We start from the raw sequence: 27,683 nt of genomic DNA on the forward strand, positions 1-27,683 counted from the left end.
AGGGGCTCGTAATTGGGCAGATGTCGTGCTTGACGTGAATGAGCTTCAGACGCCTCTAAAAAGATCCACTTATGGCCTCGGAGCTGGAAGTGCCGCCACGTTACCGCCAGATGTCATCAGATCCAGCCAGCAAACTGAAGAGATAGAGCTCAGCAGCACAGAGTATTTCAGGAGAGGACTATCCACTGACCGGTCCTCTCATGGGGTGATGTTAGTGAAGACGTGACTGCAGAAGAGGAGAAGGTTACATAGTGGAAGGAGAAGGGTCTCTCCCAGCAGCACAGAGGATTTTAGGAGACCGTGTGCTGATTTTATGGGAAGATCCTAATGGATGTAGAGCAGTCATCAGAGTGCAGCAAGTCACAGGGGAGAGCGGAGAGGATAGGAGTGATAGCAGCAGAAATGGTGGTTGTAGTTACTCACTCCTCCCCCGCACCCTGCACTGTGCAGTGATAAGAAGGGTTCTTCCCTCCGGGACACACCCTGGTTCTGGGGGTCCTCCTGCCTGGGGTCCTTTGGGGGGCCCTTGGTGGTGATAATTTGTCAGGTGTAAGGCAGGGCTCCTGGCAGCTGTTAGTAGTAGATGGCGGTGTAGACAAGGAGGAGGCTGATGTAGCAGTGGAACAGTTCTTTACTGATGAGTCAAGTTCCTGTACAGCAGTTCAGTTCTCGGCAGGCCTGGACTGGCAGTTCTAGTACACACTTCTTACAGTTACATGGCTGCAAGAGGAGTTAACATGCCAAGATTTCTCTGAAGCAGTATTCCTCACTCAGCACATCCCTATCCCACATTTAAGCATCTTGAAATAAAGGTTCAACACTTCTCACTGAAGTCTACGTGACAGACTTAGTCCTGTCCCTTTCTCAGGTTGCTGTGCTCACAGTAAACAAATACACAATGTCCTTAGCAAGATGTGGGCCTTTATCATCTATTCTGCCTATAAAATATGTTCAGGAATTATATCTCATGAGCAAATTAGCTATGGAGTCCAAAAGTCCTTTTAGACAGATTATCTCCACAGAGCATCTTCATGCGCCTCCTCTCAACACTGGTATACTTTACAGGTTCTCTTTTGTCATTTTCTCCACTTTTCTCTACATCTTTGCCTCTTCTGGCTGTTCTGAGGACTGTGCTTTTCTTCCTCGCACTGTTCAGATGGTGACTAACTCACTCCTCCCCATGAGGAGGGTGGAAACAGACCAAGGTAGTGATGGGCGCTAAGGCATGTTAACTCTTTACTGCCCCTCACACAGGAAATGTATAAAATGAATTATGACATGTTTAAGCCTTTTAGCAGTGGGACACTACAAGAGTTTTGGTGATTTTTGCTGATTCCAGATCATCATGGTGACCGATCTCCCATTCTCATGGATCTCCTGTCTTTATTTCCACAGCTTGACAAGGATAAGAAGCAGGTGACAGTGGAGGCCGGGATCCTCCTGAGCCAGGTGAATGATGTCCTCAACCAGAACGGGATGGCATTGTCTAAGTAAGTGCTCCGCCCCATACCGTACAACACATGTATTCTAGGGAAAGAAACCTGTACAGGGATTCCTGTGCCAGTTCTGACTTCCTAATCTGCCATTTCTTAACTATGCAATTTCCAGACCCCAAAATAATATCTGGACTCAGACCGGACATCAAAATGAGTCCAGACCCTCAGATTAGACCCTTAAATTAACTACCCCAGATTAGACCCTTAAATAAATTAAGCCCCCAAAATAAATCCTGACCCCATACCAGACCCCTAAATTAAGATCCTCTTACTCTTAAATTAACTTAGACCCCTCAGACCAGACCCCTTAATTAATTAAGACCCCAGAGCAGACCACCAAATGAATTCATACCCAATCAGATCCCTACATAAATTAAGGCCCCCCCAGACCAAACCCCTAAATTTTGTCACATCAATCAATCTAGACCAGGGATAGCCAATCTGCAGTTCTCCATCTGTTGTAAAACTACAACTCCCACCATGCCCTGCTGTACTCTGATAGCTGTAGGCAGTCAAGGCATGTTGGGAGTTGTAGTTTTGGCCATCCCTGATCTAGACCCTTAAATTTTTTTAAATGTCCAGTAACTTTTCACACAGCAGTAGTACAAGTGAAGGTAAGAAATGTTTAAATATATCTTATCAAAGAAAAATGTTTCTTTTTCCACTTATCAGCTCTTTTACTCCCCTAAACTAACACTTTACATCTTGAGACAGACTGCCATCTCACCCCCCCTCCCCCCCCCCCATCTCCATAGACTTCCGGACAGCATGTAATCTGATAATTTAGCGAGCTGACAGTTCATCTCTCGTAATAGGAGATCGTGGGGTGTAAAGTAGCAGATAAGTGGAAAAAGAGGCTTTTTCTCTGATATAATATATTACAAAGATTCTTGTACTATTATTGATTTATGCAAAGTAATGTGAAATGTTAGTAACCATTTAAGACCCCCAGACCTCTACACCTGGCCCTTATATTAATTTAGATCCCAGATCAGAACCTCCCTAGACTAGACCTTAACATTTGCTGACCACTTCTCATCCCCTGGGTCAGATCCTCTTCAGCTCTGGTCACCACAATGTCAGGCGGCAGTGACAAAGCTGAAGACGATGGAACCAGGTAGTGAGGAGGTAAGTGTATGGAGTGGTTACTGTAGGACAGAGATCAGCATCCTCTGGCACTTCAGCTGTTGCAAACTACAACTCCCAGCATGCACACTTGCCTGGCTGCTCTTGAGACTCCCATAGAAGTGAAATGAGCATGTTGGGGATTTAGCTGCAGTACTTTGGCTCGTTTGGCTTCTCCTCATGTAAAGCACACAGGTCCTTCTGACTGCAGCTACCGTGATCCTGTACACTGCAACATCCTCCAGTTTTTTCAGAGAGCTTGTCGCTCCCCTGTGCTTTACACTGCAGCTCTGCTTGTTCAGATTTTCTGCTGATAGCTGTATCAGCAGCTAAGTGGGAAGTCAGTCAGTGTAGGGAGGGATGATCACACTACAGGAATGAAATATTCTAAACTGCAAGTAACTGAACCATTAATGAGGAGGGGTCCTGATGAGGGGCGCTGGGGAGCAGATTCAAATATTGGGGTACAGTGATCATGCTTTTACCTTACCGCAATTGACCCCCCATCTGTCAGCAGACATCAGATGTGCCGATAAATACCTGCAGGTATCGACTGACTTTTCATCATGGACCATGTGCCCCCCCATGTGAGCCCAATGTCAGGATGCTGGGAACAAGCCAAAGATTAGGCAAAGGGAAATAGTAGGGGGAAATGTATCATTCAGCAGATATAGGATTGTTTTGGGAATGGGAGCCCCCGAATATCACTGTAGGGATGGGGGGGGGGGGGATGACTGCACAATATAAAAGAGGAAGGGGGGCACACTGCAAGAAATCTGTAATTATCAGTCTATGCAGGAGACCATGGCTATACAGCTCAGCCACACATTACAGGCGCAGTGTTGCTGAGTTTGTCATGTGGCAGCAGTCATGGTACAGTAGGATAACAATGTGTTACCTGTGGTGTTACATAGGACTGCAGGTGACATCTACTGCATTATCTGTACTCAGAGAGTTATCACTGTGTTATCTGTGGTGTTACATAGGACTGCAGGTGACATCTACTGCATTATCTGTACTCAGAGAGTTATCACTGTGTTATCTGTGGTGTTACATAGGACTGCAGGTGACATCTACCACACTGTACTCAGAGTTATCTCTGTGTTATCTGTGGTGTTACATAGGACTGCAGGTGACATTTACTGTATTATCTGTACTTAGAGAGTTATCACTGTGTTATCTGTGGTGTTACATAGGACTGCAGGTGATATCTACTACATTATCTGTACTCAGAGAGTTATCACTGTGTTATCTGTGCCATTACATAGGACTGCAGGTGACATCTACTACATTATCTGTACTCAGAGAGTTATCACTGTGTTATCTGTGGTGTTACATAGGACTGCAGGTGACATCTACTACATTATCTGTACTCAGAGAGTTATCCCTGTGTTATCTGTGCTGTTACATAGGACTGCAAGTGACATGTACTACATTATCTGTACTCAGATAGTTATCACTGTGTTATCTATTGTGTTACATAGGACTGCAGATAACATCTACTACATGATCTGTACTCAGATAGTTATCACTGTGTTATCTGTGGTGTTACCTAGGACTGCAAGTGACATCTACTACATTATCTGTACTCAGAGAGTTATCACTGTGTTATCTGTGGTGTTACATAGGACTGCAGATAACATCTACTACATGATCTGTACTCAGAGAGTTATCACTGTGTTACATAGGACTGCACTGAGTCATAGTGGAGACATCAGGGACGTCTGTAGAACATCATCTTGTCTTGTCGGCAGCTGTCGGCGCTCGCTGTCAATTTCCATCTCGGTTTCTGCTCGGCAGGGACTGTGTTGTCCGGTCTCCAGCTTCTTCCCATTGATCGGCTTTCATTTTTCTATAGCAGTTACAGTGAGAGGTGAGCTGCGGCACTCACCTTCCTGGAAAACCGTATACCTCTGTGACACCACATGCCGACATTATAGGGGGAAAAAAGTAAATGATTAACACGGAAGTGGCCAGTAACATCATACAGCTGGACCTAGAAATGTCGGCACAGCAGAGCCTTCTTTCCCATATGGGCGGTCCCCTGACGCAATTTTGGCGCCCTTTTTCCGTTTTTTGGTGCCTTTTTGACAATTAGTGGCCATTTTAACAAACATTTCAAAAATAAACTTAGGGTATAAATACCTGTGACCACAGACAGGGACACTATTGCTCCTGATGAAGGGACGTGCCTGTCCCGAAACGCGTTGAGCCAGATTTATATGTACATGTAATAAAGACCTTTGAAGAGAAGCACCCGTGTGATTGGCTGCCTTCATCCGTTAAAACTCTAGAAGCGATCCAGGCTGGGGGGGTGTTTGGTTTACAGGTGTATTATGCTTATCCTGGTAAAACCGCCCCCCTCATGAAGTGAGTAAATAAACCTACGATACCACATTGTTTCAATATATGTATTGGTATCCTTTTAAACAGATTTTACCTATTGATTTGCCCCACTTTACCACACTATATCGTGTGCGATACTGCAGAATACAGTCTCTTAGGCACTCGAGACGTTATGTAGTGATCCTATCTGTGTGTATAATCTTTTAATCTTTTATGTAGATCTTATATATATATATGTTTTTATCCTATATATTATAAGTATTGGTATCTCTATATACATCCACACATCTTTTATTTTCATAAAACGACATGGTCAGGACGGCCTGTATGTGAAATTTTCACATGAAGCGTTATTCGCTAAAATTGCACAGAATGCATAATTTTTTGCAGATCTGTGTCGCAGCCTGACAACAGGGGAATTGGGCGAACTCGGCACAGCAGACCGTCATAGCTTCCATACTGCACATGTGAACAGAACCTTAGAGTTAGTCTAATGGTAGATGCTAACCCCTGATCTACTGTGAACCACCAGGGATAGTAGAAGTCAATTCTTCAACCACCCTGGACCATCAGAGATAGCAGATGTTAGCATCTGAACCACTCTAGACCACCAGGGATAGTAGATATTAATTCTTCAACCAATCTGGACCGCTAGGGATAGTAGAAATCAATTCTTCAACTACTCTTGACCACTAGGAATAGTAGATCCTAGCTACTAAACTACTCTGGACCACTAGGGATTGTAGATGTTAAACCCTTAACCACCCTGGACCACCAGGGATAATAGATGTTAGCATCTAAACTACTCTTGACCGTTAGGGATAGTAGTAGATGATAGCTTCTAAACTACTCTGGGCCATTAGGGATAGTAGTAGATGATAGCTCCTAAACTACTCTGGACAATTAGAGATTGTAGATGTTAAACCCTTAACCACCCTGGACCACCAGGGATAGTAGATGTTAATTCTTCAACCACTCTGGACCACCAGGAATAGTAGATGTTAGCATCTCAACTACTCTTGACCACTAGGGATAGTAGTAGTAGATCCTAGCTCCTAAACTACTCTGGACCACTAGGGATTGTAGATGTTAAACCCTTAACCACCCTGGACCACCAGGAAAAGTAGATGTTAGCATCTAAACTACTCTTGACCATTAGGGATAGTAGTAGATGATTACTCCTAAACTACTCTGGACAACTAGAGATTGTAGATGTTAAACCCTTAACCACCCTGGACCACCAGGGATAGTAAATGTTAATTCTTCAACCACTGTGGAGTATGGACCACCAGGAATAGTAGATGTTAACACTTTTATCAGGGGCGTAACCATAAGGGGTTTAGAGGTAGCAATCGCTACCGGATCCAGGAGCCCAGAAAGTGCATGTTGGTCAAGTTACACCTCTGGCTGGAGGGAAGGTGGCCTTTTCAATTTTTGCCTCATTCGGTACAAAGGCTATGTCCATGGCCACAAAGCACTGAGGGAAGGGGGGCCCTCGCTGAACTCTTGCACCAGGGCCCATGAGCCCTTAGCTACCCCCCTGATTTTTACCACTCTGGACCATAGGTATAGTAGATATTAACTCCTTGTCCACACTCTGGGCTATCAAGTATACTAGATGCCCCACCTGCCTGGGATGGGGATGCTATCAGCATGCTCCCGACCTCCTGTAGGCCAATTTGAACCCGGGGCTCCCTTCTGGGCTCAATCTTCCCAATTGTAACCACCATTGTTATGCCCCAATGAATCTGTAAATTTTGCACAGATTTTTTTATTTTACATTGCAATTTTAAATTGACAGGAATCAACTTGTTGAAAGGTAATTTTTTTTATGTTTTTCCAGCTTTGACTTGTCATGTTCTTGTTTTGCGGAGCAGAAGATGCTCACTCTGAGCTCTTCTTTTTGTTGTGATCCCATCATGTTCTTGTCTTCTGGAGTGGCCAATGCTTGCTTTGCTCTCTTCTTTTTGTTGTGATCCTGTTTTGTATAGGGGTTGGCGCATGCTCTGTGCAGTACGCCGACCTGCAGGGTATTGCGATGTGAGGTCACAGTTAATGGGCAAACGAGGGTTACTCACAGTTTGTAGGGAGACCCTGGGCAGGCGTACAGCAGTGATAGAGAGGCTGGCACAGAGATCCTCTGGGGCACACTCTGTATTTAGGGACCAGGCCGGATGGTGGATGAGGTGCCCTGGATGTTGCAGGTGTTTAATGTGCCTGGGGCAAGGTCCCTTTAAGATTCGTGACGCCAGTGCCTGTACCGATTGGTAGTAGTAATAAGTGAGGGACACAGTTTGTGGTGAACCAAACTTTTCTTTACTGGAAACAGTTCAACTTTATACAATTTGAATTCAGTTCCAATTTCCAGCAGCAATCAATAGCAGGATTTATGTTAATGGCAGGTAATGTTCTTTGCAAGACAGCAGAGGGTAAAATCAACACTCACAGACCAGGCTGAACTATTCCTCAGATATCTTGGCTGTCTGTATCCCAAGGCCCTAATGCTGGATTTTATCCTTGGTAGCAATCCTCCTCAGGTATATATCCCTTGCTTCAAGTTAATGATCCTTCTGCCCTTCAGCTTACTTGTCTAGCTGGAACAATGGCTCTGCTCTGCTCTGGTTAGGGAACTTGTTTTCTCCCAGGAGGTAAACTCTTCTCTTGGGGTGAATCTTCTGAGCTAACTGAGGCTTAGGAACTTCAGGCAGGCTAGACTGCACTTACTAGCCTCCTGGAATGCACTGCCCTTCCCTGTCTGGGCCTAACTATATATACTAAGGGCTCTCTAGCTCCCTCTAGTGTCTAGGAGGCTGAAATACACCCTAATAGGCCTGCTACCCAGATAACACAGGGAAATAAACATAAAAACATCACATTAATACAATAGTCATATTAACCCTTGTGTAGTGCCCACCTTTACCTAGTGGGACACTACATACCCCGTTGCTATGATGTTGCCCGTCCTCGGCGCAACATAAGGGGCCCCCCAGCTGGAAACTGCAACCTGAAAGACAAAACGGAAAACAGGCATATACAGTTATCACCACTTTAGCAGTATAAACATATCAAGCAGCTCCACTGGAAAAGTGCGGTGAAAAAGGGGCTTCGTTCTCTTCTCTCAAGATAGTATAAGGGAACAGGGGGCGCTGACCTGGTACAGCGTGTCAAGGATAACCAGGATAGTCCATAATGATAGAAAATGTAAATATAACATAAGTTCCTGGAGGCTCAAAGAACAAAATGAGTCCGTACCCGGGTCTTATAAATGGTTAAACAGGGGTTTCCCGGGAGGGGCTACCTGGCCCCAAAATATAGTCTCCAAATCTCACAGGTGGGTGCCCCTTGGTAGACCGCGTGGACCTCCTTACTGGCAGAGGTTCTTCCTGCCTTAGTTCAGGAGGGTCACAGGAGTCCACAGGCTCTGGAGCTGTTTCAGGTGCCCTCTGGGGCAGGTCATCCTGGGGTTGAGGACTAGCAGGAACTGGAGCTGGTACCACCAAGTTTAACCAGGGTGTGAGAAACCAATGAAGTGGCTCTTTGTCATGTATCAGGTTCTCAACAGCCTGCATAGGATCAGCAGGTTGGGCTGGCAATTCGGGCTCAGGAGACTCCAGCTCAATGTCCTCTGCTGCAAGTTCCCCTTCTATGCTGGGTTTTAAATGATTTCTATGTACAACTTGAGAGCCTTTACCTTCTCTGGAAATTTTATAAATGTGGGCCTCAGCATAAGGGATAGCAGAAATGACATAGGGAATCTTTTCCCACTTACTGTCCAATTTACTGGTTCGATGGTTATTCTTCAACCACACCATGTCTCCTAGAGCTAGAGGTTCCGCATGAGCAGCCAGGTCATAGTCTCTCTGCTGTCGTTCTCGGGCATTTTCCATGCGCTCCTGAACAATCTCCTTAGTGTTGAGGAGACGTTTTTGATGCTCCACCACCCAATCAGTCTTTGGTAGTGGATCATGACATCAGGCACTTGTACATCCAGGGAATGGTCAGCAGGCAGCCTCCCTTGACGGCCGAACATCAGATAGAAGGGTGTGAACCCGGTGGAGCAGTGAATTGTGTTGTTATAGGTATACATGAGTTGTGGCAGCAGAGTAGGCCAATTACCCCTTGTCTCAGGGAGTATTGCTCTCAGCATTTCAATGAGAGTTTGATTCATCTTCTCACAGAGTCCGTTACCTTGCGGATGATAGGCTGTGGTCCGGACTTTCTGGCAGTTATGCAGCAGGCACATCTCTTGAAACAGCTGTGATTCAAACGCAGACCCTTGGTCGGTGAGGATCCTCTCTGGGCAGCCGTAGGGCAGGAGGAAATGCTTCCAGAACTCCTCCGCCGCAGTCTTGGCTGTCACGTCTTTCACAGGCACTGCTACGACAAACTTAGTGAAGTGATCAATAATTTTTTGTCATCCCACTCCCCCCCTCACCGGCGGATATAGGGTGGGGGGATATGGGTTTGGGAAGGGTGGGATGGGGGGGAGGGGGGAAATAAGGATTAAAGGTTTAAAGGTAATATAGGTAATGTGCTATCTACTGTAATGTATTGGATAGGTCCGGTATCTCCATGTAGGGGGTGTTTTAGTGGCAGGGGAATTATCGGTGCAATTATATTGAGCACTCTTACTCCCTCTTGGTTGATGCCTGATGTTTTTATTGTGTAATTGTTAAATGTATTACTACTGCTTTTTTTGTACTTTACTGGAATTTAAAAAAAAAGTGTTCAATAATGGTCACTCATGGCATAAGTATACCCTGAGCGACTTGGCTCCAACTTCACATGATTAATGGCAACAAGTTGTAAGGGAGTTTTACTCAAGATAGGATGGAGAGGCACCCTCTGGTCATGGCGTTCACTTCGCCCTACGGCACAGGCAGTACATTCCCGGCACTATTTCTCAGTGTCTTCTCTCATCCCGATCCAATAGAACCTTCTACGAATGGTGGCCTCGGTCTTCTGCACGCCGAAGTGTCCGGACTGGTTATGATACATCTCTAACACCAGACTGGCATCTCGATGTGGTATGAGGATCTGATATATCCTATCGCAGGACACTGGATCCAGGCTCCTTCTAAGCAACAGGCCTTTTTGAAGGAAGAGCTGGTGGCGATGTCTCCACAGTCTCATTAGTTCTGGGTCTGCACTCTTCCTGCGGACTCTCTCAGGAGTTCTCCCACTAGTAAGGAAGTCGAGCAGTTCATCGAGGACCCTACTTTCGGACTGGAGCTTAATCCACCTTTCTTGTTCGCCTCTGGACTCATGAATATTTGATGAGGAAGGATCAGCAGCTGAGTGATTTTCAGTGCGAATATTATATTGCTGAGCAAATTTGTTGTAAAACGCCAGCATTTCCACTTCTTCCCAGGCATCATTTGGTTCATCTGGTGCTTCTGTAGTGGGGAGCCGAGACAGGGCATCAGCATTATCATTGGAGCGGCCTGCCCGGTATTTCACAGTGAAGTAATAGTTGGCAAGACGGGAGGCCCATCTTTGCTCCAGGGCCCCTAACTTGGCTGTATTCAGATGCGCCAGGGGGTTATTGTCCGCGAAGGAGACAAACGGTGTGGCAGCAAGATAGTCCTTGAATTTTTCAGTCACAGCCCACACTAAGGCAAGAAACTCCAGCTTGAAGGAACTATAATTCTGATAGTTTTTCTCAGCCCCCCTCAGGGATCTGCTGGCGTAGGCAATCAACCTCTCTTTGTCTCTCTTTGTTGTCTTGTACTTGGGCCAACACGGCTCCCAGGCCTCTTTTACTGGCATCCGTGTAGAGGTGGAACGGCTTCTGATAATCTGGGTAACCCAGGACAGGGGGTTCAGTCAGCTTCTTCTTCAGGAGCTGGAAGGCAATCTCCCGTTCTTCATTCCATTCAACAGGGATAGGAGTCTTTGGACTCTTCTTGGGATGCCCCCTTAGGAGTTCCTGGATCGGATCCGCAATTTGTGCAAAATGCGGGATGAAGCGTCTATAATATCCTGCAAAGCTGAGGAAACTTCTCACCTCTTTCACGGTGGTGAGAGTAGGCCAATTACAGACAGCAGCAAGTTTATCAGGATCGGGCTGTACTCCTTCGGCACTAACAACGTGCCCAGGGTACTTTACTACTGGTTTCAGCAGGTGGCACTTGGTTTGGTTTTAAGGCCATATTTAACAAGGACTTGAAACACTTCATCCAGGTGTTTTAAATGGTCCTCATACGTCTTGGAGTAGATAATGACATCATCTAGGTATAATAGTACAGTCTCGAAGTTCCTATGACCTAAACAACGCTCCATCAACCGCTGGAACGTCCCTGGAGCGTTACACAGTCCGAACGGCATATAATTTAATTCAAACAGGCCCATAGGTTTAGTGAAAGCGGTCTTCTCTCGATCTTCTGGGGCCATAGGTACCTGCCAGTACCCTCTAGTTAAGTCCAGATTGGAAAAATAGGCTGATGACCCCAGGGCAGTCAAGGACTCCTCAATGCGCGGTAACGGATAAGCGTCTTTGTGGGTGATTTGATAGATTTTTCTATAATCCACGCAGAACCTTATGCTGCCATCTTTTTTTCGGACAAGAACTAGGGGCGCAGCCCAGGGACTATGACTGTCCCGGATTATATTAGAGTCCTTCATCTCTTGTATCATCTCTTTCACAGACTGATAGGTAGTAGGCGGTATGGGTCTGTATCTCTCCTTGATAGGAGGATGAGAGCCAGTGGGTATGGTGTGTTTGATTACACTGACCTCTCCGTAGTCCGTGGAGTGCTTGCTAAAGGCCTTGTGGTGTTCTTTCACCAGACTCAGGAGTCCCTCTATTTGCTCCTTCGGGGTGCATTCGTTCCCCACATGAAGTTCTTCCCACCAGGATACTGAAGAGGCGCTGGCAGGCGCGCTGCTGCTCTGTGCGGCCTGGAACGTCTCCGTGGCAGGCAGACGGATCACATCCTGGAAAGACACCTGGAAAAGCTGAGCAATGGGGCAGTGCTTAAAGAGAGTAACGGGGTGATCACCAAAATTAATCCAACGGACAGGCACTTTACCTTGAGACACGGTCACCAGAGGGGCCCCAAAATAATACTGCATGGTCAGTGGCATCAGGCTTGATGCTGCCGCAGCGGCAGGCGCCCTATTATCAGCTGCGGGCACTTCAGAAGGCACATCTGGGGCTGCCTGCCCCGCTACTTCAGGTGCGGACATAACGTTGCTAAGGGGTCAATGGAGTGAGTATGGCCCTTTAAGAAACTGCGGAGCGGACCGGAGCTAAGGTGGACGGATTTTTTCAGGTCGAGTCTCTTATTACTAGTGGGGGCCCTTCCCCAGTCTGTTGGTAAGGATCGGGACCTCTCTGGTACAGATATATGAGGGGCCCGGTGAATACGAAAGTTTGTACTTACTCCGGCAGTGCTCGCTCCAAATCTCGCAAGATGCGTGGTTACGTCAGACGGGAGTCCCACGCGCGGCGTCAGAAGGTAGGCGCGGCCTCTTGGAGCTCCGGGATTCAAGGTAGGCGGTATCTTCTTCGGAGACAGGGCGGCGTTTTTCTTCTTACAGGCTGGGCGGTACCTTCTCTTGGTATTTTTCGCACCAAACGGACACAACGAGGCGCACAAATAATCCAGTCAGGTCAAGCGGCCATCTTTGAGCACATCACTGTCTGTTCACTGACAGCAATCGGTGACTAAATAGGCAGCAAAACAGTCCATGCAATATAATCTTCACACCGCGATTATTGCAGTTCTTTGGCCCAGCAATTTTTCCAATAAACAAGTAGGGCTTAGTCACTTTATGGGCAAATAACAGCACACAGTTTACTTCCGCAATGGCGCAGGAATGATCGGATCCTGTTTGTGAAGCCAAAATATGCAGTACGCCAACCTGCAGGGTATTGCGATGTGAGGTCACGGTTAATGGGCAAACAAAGGTTACTCACAGTTTGTAGGGAGACCCTGGGTAGGCGTAGAGCAGTGATAGAGAGGCTGGCACAGGGATCCTCTGGGGCACACTTTGTATTTAGGGACCAGGCCGGGTGGTGGATGAGGTGCCCTGGATGTTGCAGGTGTTTAATGTGCCTAGGGCAAGGTCCCTTTAAGATTCGTGACGCCAGTGCCTGTAATGGTGGCACACCGATTTATAGTTGTAATAAGTGAGGGACACAGTTTGTGGTGAACGAAACTTTTCTTTACTGGAAACAGTTCAACTTTATACAATTTGAATTCAGTTCCAATTTGCAGCAGCAAACAATAGCAGGATTTATGTCAATGGCAGGTAATGTTCTTTGCAAGATACGCAGAGGGTAAAATCAACACTCACAGACCAGGCTGAACTATTCCTCAGATATCCTGGCTGTCTGTATCCCAAGGCCCGTATGCCCTAATGCTGACTTTTATCCTTGGTAGTAATACTCATCAGGTATATATCCCTTGCTTCAGGTTAATGATTCCTCTGCCCTTCAGCTTACTTGTCTAGCTGGAACAATGGCTCTGCTCTGCTTGTGGGAACTGCAGGTTTTCTCCCAGGAGGTAAACTCTTCTCTTGGGGTGAATCTTCTGAGCTAACTGAGGCTCAGGAACTTCAGGCAGGCTAGACTGCACTTACTAGCCTCCTGGACTGCACTGCCCTTCCCTGTCTGGGCCTAACTATATATACTCAGGGCTCTCTAGCTCCCTCTAGTGTCTAGGAGACTGAACTACACCCTAATAGGCCTGCTACCCAGATAACACAGGGAAATGAACATAGAACATCGCATCAATACAATAGTCATATTAACCCTTGTGTAGTGCCCCCATTTACCTAGTCGGACACTACATCTGCGCTCGTCTCTTTATTGTGATTTCATTGCGTTCTAGTTTTGTGGAGAGGCCGACTTTTACTTTGTGCTCTTTTTTTTGTTATGATCCCGTCATGTCCCGTCATGTTATTGTTATGTGGAGTTGCTGGAGTTTTCTTCTGATCACATCTTGATCTTGTTTTGTGGAGCGGCCCATGCTCGCTCTGCGCTCTTCTCTTTGTTATGATCCTGTCTTGCTCTTGTTTTGTGGAGCGGCGGACGCTCTCTCTGTGCTCTTCTCCTTCTTCTGATCACGTCATGTTCTTGTTTTTTTGGTGCGGCTGACGCTCGCTCTGCGCTCTTCTCTTTGTTATGATCCCGTCTTGCTCTTGTTTTGTGGAGCGGCCCATGCTCGCTCTGTGCTCTTCTCTTTCTTCTGATCACATCTTGATCTTGTTTTGTGGAGCAGCCCATGCTCGCTCTGCGCTCTTCTCTTTGTTATGATCCTGTCTTGCCCTTGTTTTGTGGAGCGGCCGACGCTCACTCTGTGCTCTTCTCTTTCTTCTGATCACATCTTGCTCTTGTTTTGTGAAGCGGCCCATGCTCACTCTGCGCTCTTCTCTTTGTTATGATCCTGTCTTGCTCTTGTTTTGTGAAGCGGCCCATGCTCGCTCTGTGCTCTTCTCTTTGTTATGATCCCGTCTTGCTCTTGTTTTTGTTTGTGGAGCGGCCAACGCTCGCTCTGTGCGCTTCTCTTTCTTCTGATCACGTCTTGCTCTTGTTTTGTGGAGCGGCCGACGCTCGCTCTGCGCTCTTCTCTTTGTTATGATCCTGTCTTGCTCTTGTTTTGTGGAGTGGCCAATGCTCGCTCTACGCTCTTCTCTTTGTTATGATCCTGTCTTGCTCTTGTTTTGTGGAGTGGCCGACGCTCGCTCTGCGCTCTTCTCTTTCTTCTGATCATGTCATGTTCTATTTTTTTGGGAGCAGCCGATGCTCGCTCTGCGGTCTTCTCTTTCTTCTGATCACGTCATGTTCTATTTTTTTGGGAGCGGCCGATGCTCGCTTTGTGCTCTTCTCTTTGTTATGATCCCGTCTTGCTCTTGTTTTTGTTTGTGGAGCGGCCGACGCTCACTCTGTGCGCTTCTCTTTCTTCTGATCAACGTCTTGCTCTTGTTTTGTGGAGCGGCCGACGCTCGCTCTGCGCTGTTCTCTTTGTTATGATCCTGTCTTGCTCTTGTTTTGTGGAGTGGCCGATGCTCGCTCTGCGCTCTTCTCTTTGTTATGATCCTGTCTTGCTCTTGTTTTGTGGAGTGGCCGACGCTCGCTCTGCGCTCTTCTCTTTCTTCTGATCACGTCATGTTCTATTTTTTTTGGAGCGTCCAATGCTCGCTCTGTGCTCTTCTCTTTGTTATGATCCCGTCTTGCTCTTGTTTTTGTTTGTGGAGCGGCCGACGCTCGCTCTGTGCGCTTCTCTTTCTTCTGATCACATCTTGCTCTTGTTTTGTGGAGCGTCCGACGCTCGCTCTGCGCTCTTCTCTTTGTTATGATCCTGTCTTGCTCTTGTTTTGTGGAGTGGCCGATGCTCGCTCTACGCTCTTCTCTTTGTTATGATCCTGTCTTGCTCTTGTTTTGTGGCGTGGCCGACGTTCGCTTTGCGCTCTTCTCTTTCTTCTGATCACGTCATGTTCTATTTTTTTTGGAGCAGCCGACGCTCGCTCTGCTCTCTTCTCTTTCTTCTGATCACGTCATGTTCTATTTTTTTTGGAGCGGCCGATGCTCGCTCTGTGCTCTTCTCTTTGTTATGATCCCGTCTTGCTCTTGTTTTTGTTTGTGGAGCGGCCGACGCTCACTCTGTGCGCTTTTCTTTCTTCTGATCACGTCTTGCTCTTGTTTTGTGGAGCGGCCGACGCTCGCTCTGCGCTCTTCTCTTTGTTATGATCCTGTCTTGCTCTTGTTTTGTGGAGTGGCCGATGCTCGCTCTGCGCTCTTCTCTTTCTTCTGATCACGTCATGTTCTATTTTTTTTGGAGCGGCCGATGCTCGCTCTGTGCTCTTCTCTTTGTTATGATCCCGTCTTGCTCTTGTTTTGGTTTGTGGAGCGGCCGACGCTCGCTCTGTGCGCTTCTCTTTCTTCTGATCACGTCTTGCTCTTGTTTTGTGGAGCGGCCGACGCTCGCTCTGCGCTCTTCTCTTTCTTCTGATCACGTCATGTTCTATTTTTTTTGGAGCAGCCGACGCTCGCTCTGCGCTCTTCTCTTTCTTCTGATCACGTCATGTTCTATTTTTTTTGGAGCGGCCGATGCTCGCTCTGTGCTCTTCTCTTTGTTATAATCCCGTCTTGCTCTTGTTTTTGTTTGTGGAGCGGCCGACGCTCACTCTGTGCGCTTCTTTCTTCTGATCACGTCTTGCTCTTGTTTTGTGGAGCGGCCGACGCTCGCTCTGCGCTCTTCTCTTTGTTATGATCCTGTCTTGCTCTTGTTTTGTGGAGTGGCCGATGCTCGCTCTGCGCTCTTCTTTTTGTTATGATCCTGTCTTGCTCTTGTTTTGTGGAGTGGCTGACGCTCGCTCTGCGCTCTTCTCTTTCTTCTGATCACGTCATGTTCTATTTTTTTGGGAGCGGCCGATGCTCGCTCTGTGCTCTTCTCTTTGTTATGATCCCGTCTTGCTCTTGTTTTTGTTTGTGGAGCGGCCGACGCTCGCTCTGTGAGCTTCTCTTTCTTCTGATCACGTCATGTTCTATTTTTTTGGGAGCGGCCGACGCTCACTCTGCGCTCTTCTCTTTCTTCTGATCACATCTTGCTCTTGTTTTGTGGAGCGGCCGACGCTTTTTTCATGATAACATTTTATGTTCTTGTTCATTAATTTCCGTTCCTGAAACATGAAAAGTTTTGGAGAGCTGCAGAGAGGAGCGCGGCAGTGATTACAGCGCAGTCGTGTTTTACGGTGGAACAGAACTTATTTCTCTTGTAACTGAAGATGAAACACTGATAGTCGCTGCCAAAAAATAGTGCCCTGGGGCTGCGAGGATCTGAAACGCGTCAGAAACTATTTCATTTTTTTCCCCTGTTACACTTGTATTTCAAACTGATTTTACAGATGAAAATATTGGACTCCGGGATTCAATGTGTCCAGAAGTAGAAAAACATGGCTGCTTTCTTTTAAAAACAGCACCACACCTATCCACAGGCTGTATATGGTACTGCACCACTGATGCGTTTATTTCAATGATGCTGAGCTGCAGTATAACCTGTGGACAGGTGTGGAGCTGTGTTTGTTTTTGTTTTTTAGAATTTCTGTACAGCCGGCAAAGACAGAAGATTTTGGAGCAAATCAGATCAGTAAAGTAATCATTACAGCATGAGAGCAGTGGGTAGAGTCCCCAGTGGAAGGAGAAGGGTCTCAACCAGCAGCACAGAGGATTTCAGAAAAAGAGCGTGCTGATCTTGTGGAGGTCACAGACTGAGGATTACATAGTAAAAGGGCTAGGGTCCTGAGCAGCACAGAGGATTTCAGGGGAGTGGTGTACTGCTCCTGCGGAGTTGAGAGACTGAGAATTACATAGGAGAAGAGGTAGGGTTCTAAGCAGCACAGAGGATTTCAGGAGAGGAGTGTGCTGATCTTGTGGCGGTCACAGACTGAGGATTACATAATAGAAGGGGTAGGATCCTAAGCAGCACAGAGGATTTCAGGAGCAGGCTTTTCCCGCAGTACAGAGTATTTCAGGAGAAAATACTCAGCCTCTTCTATACGTTTAGTAAGGACTTCTCAGGACACGGTTGTATCTATAGATGGTGCGCTAATGAGCGTCCGGTCCGGGGGGACTCGGGTCCAGCTGGCTGACACTCACCAGACATTAATTGCAGCTGACATTTGATGAATCGCACGGCGCCATAAAAGTCACCTCCAGCACCTGAGGACGGTATCTTACCTCTCGTGGGAATGGCGGTGACACAGTGTGGCAGGATGCAGATGAATGAATATTGATGGCATCGAGTGATCCTCCGTCTTCTTCATATGTCACTATTTGCATATCAAATTGACGACAAAATTTTAGGAGCAACAGAAATGAATGAAATCACTTTGTAGAGTCTGGATTTCTTACTAAGTTCACCTCTGAACACCATTTGTGGCTCTGAATTCTTCCTGTGGCCCTCTAGCTGTTGGAAGACTACCAGTCCCAGCATGCCCTGACCTGTAGTCACCCAAAAACTGGAGGCCACAGCTGACAGACCACTTACGGTATGTGCTGATCGATATGTCTTATCCTCCAATCACATCCAAAGCTGAATTTAAAATTTAGCTGGTGGCCCCTTAGAAGGTATCAGAGCACCATGCAGGAGGCGCACACTGCTATCCACTGTCACTCCCAGAATGCATCAGCTCCATATGCTCTACAGAGACCCTGAACCAGCAGGGACTGTGGGGAGATATAGCTTGTCAGGGCATGCTGGGAGCTGTAGTGAAATGGCTAAAATATCTCAGTCAGTACTGAATTAGAATTTTCTTCATTATTTATTATAGTTTATCTTATGCCAAAAAAGGCGCGTGCGCACACGAATATTTCAATGCCGATTTTTCGCAATAGAATAGCATTGTACGAATATAACGAAGTCTCGAATTAGCGAATATATCACGAATATTTAGCAAAATAATTGTGAAATATTGCGAATTTGAATATGGCACCCGCCGCTCATCACTAATAATCTATAAAGACACTGAACCAGCAGAGGTTCTTAGTACACTGAGGGGGTCACACAGACTTAGTTCCATCCTTCGACTGCCACCAGCCATATCTACTGTTAGAATCTGTGACAGTTACAGGAAGAGAGCTGCAGCAGAAAGGACACGCCCCCCAGCCTTTTACAGGAAGAGAGCTGCAGCAGAAAGGACACACCCACAACATTTTACAGGCAGAGAACTGCAGCAGAAAGGACATGTCCCATCAGCTGTGATAAGGAGAGAACTGCAGCAGAAAGGACACCTGCTGAGATGTGATAGGGAGAGAACTGCAGCAGAAAGGACACCTCCTGAGATGTGATAGGGAGAGAACTGCGGCAGAAAGGACACACACCCTGAGCTGTGATAGGGAGAGAACTGCAGCAGAAAGGACACACACCCTGAGCTGTGATAGGGAGAGAGCTGCAGCAGAAAGGACACACCCCTTATAAATCTAGCAACAATTGGAGAAATGAACAGGAACATCTCTGGATCCATGTTAGGTACAGGGCTGGTTCTAGCTTTGTTAGAGAGGGATTGTCATGGATTATATGATGTCTGATTTTCATCTTTTACATTAATCATAGAATAACCTCTTTAAAGGGGAACTCTAATGAAAATTGTCATCTTACCATAGAATCTTGGGATGATGAGTCTATAACTTTGTGGCTTCACTGATTCCAGGATGAAAGGCTCTATGGAGGACTCAAGCCCCTTTGGCACTGCCCTGAGATTTCTGCTTTTTTCTTCCTCTCTGTGTAGTACCAAAGGGGTTTGATCTCTCGGTGGGGTCTTTCCTGCTGGAAATCAGCAATGTCATCGTGGTTTCCTTCCGCATCCTCATTCTTCTGCATTTTATTCTACAGCATTGGCGCCGTGTCTGAAGTCGCAGCGGCCGGAGTTATCGGAACGGGAACCCACAATACCGGGATTACCCATGGCATACTGTCTACACAGGTATGATATGTACAACAGAGGAGACACCAAACTAGCAAAGTGTGGAGCAAATCCTTGGTGACCGGAGGACTTTACAGCAAATTGTGGTGTGGTGCATTGCAAAAAGCAAAACTCGCAATCAATATCCGCAGCATGCTCAATTTATTCCTGCTATTTGGGTCCACCAAAAATAAGCTGATCACAAAGTCTCCCCCTGGTGTGATCTCCTGTGATCGGCCGTGCAGTGGATCTCAGGAAGTGTCCCGTTTCTCTGCAGTGCCACCAGTGGAAACATAAAGTATTACACAGATTACCCATTGAAGTCAATAGACTGTCTTTGTATAGCATGGACGTGTCAGGTCCTCCAGATGGAGAGCTGCACATTGCAGATGATTATCACTCCAGCAAAATTAGTTGTTTTCACACCATTTTTACTATTTCTGCTTGCTGGATGTAGAAATGATGATTTATCAGAAGTGTCCTCCTGATACCAGTTACAGTCTGTGGGTTAATCTGATATTCAATTCTTTCCACAGCGCCCCCGAAGGGAAAAGGATATATTACACAGTTCTATTTGAAATTTATGGTCTCTCTGTGTATTGTATGGAGTTTAAAGTGTAACTGTCATTCTTTTTTTTATTTGTGTAATGTGTTGGGGCAGTGATATTGACCATTTTTGTAATATACTTTAATTACTGAAATTGTACATTTCTATTAGAAAAATGGCTCTAAAGTGGCCCATTTTGAGCCTTAGCAACGCTCCTCTGTCTGCTGTTTACATAACTGTGGAGACTTGCTAACAATGACTGTGTTATGTAAACAGCAGACAGACTAGCGTTGCTAAGGCTCAAAATGGGCCACTTTAGAGCCATTTTTTTATAGAAATGTACAATTTCAGTGATTAAAGTATATTACAAAAATGGTCGGTATCACTGCCCCTACACATTACAAAAATAAAAAAAAGAATGACAGTTACACTTAAAGGCCCCTTTCACACAGGCGAGTTTTCCGTGCGGGTGCGATCCATGCGGCGAACGTATGGCACCCGCACTAAATCCTGACCCATTCATTTCTATGGGGCTGTGCACATGAGCGATGTTTTTAACGCATCACTTGTGCGTTCAGTTGAAATCGCAGCATGCTCTATATTGTCCGATTTTGACGTGACGCAGGCCCCATAGAAGTGAATGGGGTGTGTGAAAATCGGATGGCATCCGCAAGCAAGTACGGATGCCGTGCGATTTGCACGCACGGTTGCTAGGAGACGATCGGGATGGAGACCCGATCATTATTATTTTCCCTTATAACATGGTTATAAGGGAAAATAATAGCATTCTGAATACAGAATGCATAGTAACCAGCGCTAGAGGGGTTAAAAAAATAAAAAATAATTTAACTAACCTTAGTCCACTTGATCACGAAGCCGGCATCTCCTTGTGTCTCCTCTGCGCTGAACAGGACCTGGGGTGAGCTGCTGCATTAAATATCGGTTAAGGACCTTCGATGATGTCACTCCAGTCATCACATGGTACGTCACATGATCTTTTACCATGGTGATTCACCATGGTAAAAGACCATGTGATGGCCGGAGTGACGTCATCAAAGGTCCTTAACCTGTATTTAATGGAGCAGCTCACCCCAGGTCCTGTTCAACTTCAGCGCAGAGGAGACACAAGGAGATGCCGGCTTCGTGATCAAGTGGACTAAGGTTAGTTAAATTATTTTTTATTTTTTTAACCCCTCTAGCGCTGGTTACTATGCATTCTGTATTCAGAATGCTATTATTTTCCCTTATAACCATGTTATAAGGGAAAATAAATTATAAATAATACAATCTTCAGAACATCAATCCCAAGCCCGAACTTCTATGAGGAAGTTCGGGTTTGGGTACCAAACATGCGCGATTTTTCTCACGCGAGTGCAACGCATGACAATGTTTTGCACTCGCGCAGAAAAAAATCGCGCATTTTCCCGCAACGCACCCGGCTCTTATCCGGGCAAAAAAACTGACGCCCGCCCGTGTGAAAGAGGCCTAAGAGTCCCCCAGTATCCTGCATGCTCAGTGGCTCTTCAGATCAGAACTGCTGGGTACAGTAGCACTACAATCTGAGTGCAGCATTATTGGTTAGGCATTCCATAATGTTCTACCGGTCATTATTCGCAGGTTGTGGCGCTGACCATGATGACGGCATCTGGCGAGATCTTGGAATGTTCAGAGTCTGTGAATCCTGATATTTTCCAAGCAGCCAGGCTTCACCTGGGGTCCCTGGGGGTCATTCTCACTGTCACTCTGCAATGCAAGGCTGCCTTCCATCTGCAAGAGATACAGCAATCCACCACCCTGCAAGAGGTAATTTATATTCTTATCCATCATGCCTTAAGATATGGGAGCTCTGATCTAGGATGTCAGTGCACAGATTTCACAGCCAGATACTTAAGGTGGAAAATCCCTTGAAATAATACACATAGGGATGTCAACAAAAACAATTACTGGCAGCTTGTTGCATTGTAAACAGGAGCTGTATAAATCCTTATGTAGTGAGCTCCCCCTAGTGGTGGTTGCAGGCAGACAGAAATAATGTAGTAGAAAGAAAAAGGAGGGGATTTGGAACAGAATCAGAAAATGAGAGCTCTTTCCTCACTGGACCCCTGTGCTGCAGTGTATATAATAAGTAAACCAATGCTGGAAAGGGTGGATAAATACTCATACACTGAGCCGCTGTATCTAACCCTATTATGTATGATCCAGCATCTGAGTTACTGAATCCAGGTTCAGACCTCATTTTATCTATTGTATAGATTTGCATTTAGATTTCCCATTAGAAGGAGTGAACAAACTAATGTTCGGTACCAGCGCTGGAGTGAAGTTTTTTGGGGTTAGTAATTACCTTATGTCAGTGTTCGGTTATATTCAGATGGTTGACCGCTCACTCTCTGATGTTGCAGACAGGATGAGATGACTTGTGCGGCGCTTCTCTGAAAGGATTCTTCCTGCTCAACCTCTAAGCATGTACGCCGCCCCGGCCGGTGGCTGGCGTGCACGCGAGGGAGCTGTGATGGTGCCACCATCACAGCTCCCTCGCGTGCACGCCAGCCACCGGCCGGGGCGGCGTACATGCTTAGAGGTTGAGCAGGAAGAATCCTTTCAGAGAAGCGCCGCACAAGTCATCTCATCCTGTCTGCAACATCAGAGAGTGAGCGGTCAACCATCTGAATATAACCGAACACTGACATAAGGTAATTACTAACCCCAAAAAACTTCACTCCAGCGCTGGTACCGAACATTAGTTTGTTCACTCCTTCTACTGTCTACACAACCTTGGACCGGAGCAGCCGTTATCCAACCAGGTACACAGCAGCGGCTCTGTCTGCCTAGCGCACACAGAGAAAAACTCATACAGCGACAGCGCAGGCACAATTATAAATATATATTCTTAGATTTCCCATTAACCTGCAGGCTCAGTCAGTCTCCAAGTCATCTCAATGGTTGCTCTGTAACCGGTCACCTCCTCAATGATAGAGGATTACATCCCTTGAGAATTAATCACATCACATTTTGTTTGCTTCAAATAATTCTTGTGGCTTCATCATCAACAACATTCTGATCAGTAGAAACTTCTAAAATATGGATAACAGACAACTTGTCTGTCTACAAGAATATACGGTAACTACTATAATACTGCCTCCTATGTACAAGAATATATCTATTATAATACTGCCTTCTATATACAAGAATATAACTACTATAATACTGCCTCCTATGTACAAGAATATAACTACTATAATACTGCCTCCTATATACAAGAATATAACTACTATAATACTGCCTATGTACAAGAATATAACTACTATAATACTGCCTCCTATATACAAGAATATAACTACTATAATACTGCCTCCTATGTACAAGAATATTACTACTATAATACTGCTCCTATGTACAATAATATAACTACTATAATACTGCCTCCTATGTACAAGAATATTACTACTATAATACTACTCCTATGTACAAGAATATAACTGCTAGAATACTGCCTCCTATGTACAAGAATATAACTACTATAATACTGCTCCTATGTACAAGAATATAACTACTATAATACTGCCTCCTATGTACAAGAATATAACTACTATAATACTGCCTCCTATGTACAAGAAAATAACTACTATAATACTGCCTCCTATGTACAAGAATATAACTACTATAATACTGCTCCTATGTACAAGAATATAACTACTATAATACCGCTCCTATGTACAAGAATATAACTACTATAATACTGCTCCTATGTACAAGAATATAACTACTATAATACTGCCTCCTATGTACAGGAATATAACTACTATAATACTGCCTCCTATGTACAAGAATATAACTACTATAATACTGCTCCTATGTACAGGAATATAACTACTATAATACTGCTCCTATGTACAAGAATATAACTACTATAATACTGCTCCTATGTACAAGAATATAACTACTATAATACTGCCTCCTATGTACAAGAATATAACTACTATAATACTGCTCCTATGTACAAGAATATAACTACTATAATACTGCCTTCTATGTACAAGAATATAACTACTATAATACTGCTCCTATGTACAGGAATATAACTACTATAATACTGCTCCTATGTACAAGAATATAACTACTATAATACTGCCTCCTATGTACAAGAATATAACTGCTATAATACTGCTCCTATGTACAAGAATATATTACTATAATACTGCTCCTATGTACAAGAATATAACTACTATAATACTGCTCCTATGTACAAGAAGATAACTACTATAATACTGCTTCTTAAGTATAGGTATATAACTGATATCTATATTATATCACTACAGTTAAAATTTGATGGTTTTAATGAAGGTATGCCTTATTGGTTTAATTCCTCATCTTTTCCATTAGTTATTTTTTCCTGTGATCTCTATTCTTTTTGATCCAATTGATATCTATGATTATTGTCTGCTCAGTGTGTACAGGCGCTTTTGTTATACCAGAACACTGATGGCTCTTTCTCGGCCGTTGAGCATCCAGGCCAGTAGTGGAGTCTGCACTGATAGGATGATCATGTAGTTATAATCCTCCAGCACAGCCATTAGGACTGAAAATGTGAAATCAGAAAACGTCTCATAAAGCATGAAATCAAAATCTTCAATTAATGGGAACTGAGGTCAAAACCCACTAACGAGGTAAACGTGGGACAGCGCCTCCCGTCCTGCGACCTCACAAGACGAGGAAATATTTACTGACATCTCCTGTATATAATTATATATGTACAGCTGGTATAAGTTATACATCTTCTGTATATAGTGATATGGAGCATGCTGGTATAACCTGGGCATCTCCTGTATATAATTATATATGGACAGCTGGTATAAGTTATACATCTTCTTGTATATAGTGATATGGACCATGCTGGTATAACCTGGGTATCTCCTGTATATAATTATATATGTACAGCTGGTATAAGTTATACATCTTCTTGTATATAGTGATATGGAGCATGCTGGTATAACCTGGGCATCTCCTGTATATAATTATATATGTACAGCTGGTATAAGTTATACATCTTCCTGTATATAGTGATATGGAGCATGCTGGTATAACCTGGGCATCTCCTGTATATAATTATATATGTACAGCTGGTATACGTTATACATCTTCTTGTATATAGTGATATGGACCATGCTGGTATAACCTGGGCATCTCCTGTATATAATTATATATGTACAGCTGGTATAAGTTATACATCTTCTTGTATATAGTGATATGGACCATGCTGGTATAACCCGGGCTTCTCCTATATATAATTATATATGTACAGCTGGTATAAGTTATACATCTTCTTATATATAGTGATATGGAGCATGCTGGTATAACCTGGGTATCTCCTGTATATAATTATATATGTACAGCTGGTATAAGTTATACATCTTCCTGTATATAGTGATATGGACCATGCTGGTATAACCTGGGCATCTCCTGTATATAATTATATATGTACAGCTGGTATAAGTTATACATCTTCCTGTATATAGTGATATGGACCATGCTGGTATAACCTAAGTATCTCCTGTATATAATTATATATGTACAGCTGGTATAAGTTATACATCTTCTTGTATATACTGATATGGAGCATGCTGGTATAACCTGGGTATCTCCTGTATATAATTATATATGTACAGCTGGTATAAGTTATACATCTTCTTGTATATAGTGTTATGGACCATGCTGGTATAACCTGGGTATCTCCTGTATATAATTATATATGTACAGCTAGTATAAGTTATGCATCTTCTGTATATAGTGATATGGAGCATGCTGATATAACCTGGGCATCTCCTGTATATAATTATATATGTACAGCTGGTATAAGTTATATATCTTCTGTATATAGTGATATGGACCATGCTGGTATAACCTGGGTATCTTCTGTATATAATTATATATGTACAGCTGGTATAAGTTATACATCTTCTGTATATAGTGATATGGACCATGCTGGTATAACCTGGGCATCTCCTGTATATAATTATAAATGTACAGCTGGTATAAGTTATACATCTTCTTGTATATAGTGATATGGACCATGCTGGTATAACCTGGGCATCTCCTGTATATAATTATATATGTACAGCTGGTATAAGTTATACATCTTCTGTATATAGTGATATGGAGCATGCTGGTATAACCTGGGCATCTCCTGTGTATAATTATATATGTACAGCTGGTATAAGTTATACATCTTCCTGTATATAGTGACATGGAGCATGCTGGTATAACCTGGGCATCTCCTGTATATAATTATATATGTACAGCTGGTATAAGTTATACATCTTCTGTATATAGTGACATGGAGCATGCTGGTATAACCTGGGCATCTCCTGTATATAATTATATATGTACAGCTGGTATAAGTTATACATCTTCTTATATATAGTGATACGGACCATGCTGGTATAACCTGGGCATCTCCTGTATATAATTATATATGTACAGCTGGTAGAAGTTATACATCTTCTGTATATAGTGACATGGAGCATGCTGGTATAACCTGGGCATCTCCTGTATATAATTATATATGTACAGCTGGTATAAGTTATACATCTTCTTATATATAGTGATACGGACCATGCTGGTATAACCTGGGCATCTCCTGTATATAATTATATATGTACAGCTGGTAGAAGTTATACATCTTCTTGTATACCGTGATATGGAGCATGCTGGTATAACCTTGGCATCTCCTGTATATAATTATATATGTACAGCTGGTATACGTTATACATCTTCTTGTATATAGTGATATGGACCATGCTGGTATAACCTGGGTATCTCCTGTATATAATTATATATGTACAGCTGGTATAAGTTATACATCTTCTTGTATATAGTGATATGGAGCATGCTGGTATAACCTGGGCATCTCCTGTATATAATTATATATGTACAGCTGGTAGAAGTTATACATCTTCTGTATATAGTGACATGGAGCATGCTGGTATAACCTGGGCATCTCCTGTATATAATTATATATGTACAGCTGGTATAAGTTATACATCTTCTTATATATAGTGATACGGACCATGCTGGTATAACCTGGGCATCTCCTGTATATAATTATATATGTACAGCTGGTAGAAGTTATACATCTTCTGTATATAGTGACATGGAGCATGCTGGTATAACCTGGGCATCTCCTGTATATAATTATATATGTACAGCTGGTATAAGTTATACATCTTCTTATATATAGTGATACGGACCATGCTGGTATAACCTGGGCATCTCCTGTATATAATTATATATGTACAGCTGGTAGAAGTTATACATCTTCTTGTATACAGTGATATGGAGCATGCTGGTATAACCTGGGTATCTCCTGTATATAATTATATATGTACAGCTGGTATACGTTATACATCTTCTTGTATATAGTGATATGGACCATGCTGGTATAACCTGGGTATCTCCTGTATATAATTATATATGTACAGCTGGTATAAGTTACACATCTTCCTGTATACAGTGATATGGAGCATGCTGGTATAACCTGGGCATCTCCTGTATATAGTTATATATGTACAGCCGGTATAAGTTATACATCTTCTTGTATATAGTGATATGGAGCATGCTGGTATAACCTGGGTATCTCCTGTATATAATTATATATGTACAGCTGGTATAAGTTATACATCTTCTTGTATATAGTGATATGGAGCATGCTGGTATAACCTGGGTATCTCCTGTATATAATTATATATATACAGCTGGTATAAGTT

General features: G+C 44.2%; 1 protein-coding gene across 1 annotated transcript in view; it reads left to right on the plus strand.

Annotated features, from left to right (window-relative positions):
* Positions 1-27,683, plus strand: part of LOC122934154 (L-gulonolactone oxidase-like) — a 123,319-nt gene that overhangs the window by 14,209 nt on the left and 81,427 nt on the right. Inside the window, exons 4-6 of the mRNA XM_044289397.1 lie at positions 1,396-1,490; positions 19,307-19,397; positions 21,541-21,726. Of these exons, the coding sequence (XP_044145332.1) occupies positions 1,396-1,490; positions 19,307-19,397; positions 21,541-21,726 (372 nt within the window). The remainder of the gene's footprint in view (positions 1-1,395; positions 1,491-19,306; positions 19,398-21,540; positions 21,727-27,683) is intronic.

The sequence above is a fragment of the Bufo gargarizans genome, chromosome 4 (genome assembly GCF_014858855.1).
Source record: "Bufo gargarizans isolate SCDJY-AF-19 chromosome 4, ASM1485885v1, whole genome shotgun sequence".
Taxonomy (NCBI): Eukaryota; Metazoa; Chordata; class Amphibia; order Anura; family Bufonidae; genus Bufo; species Bufo gargarizans.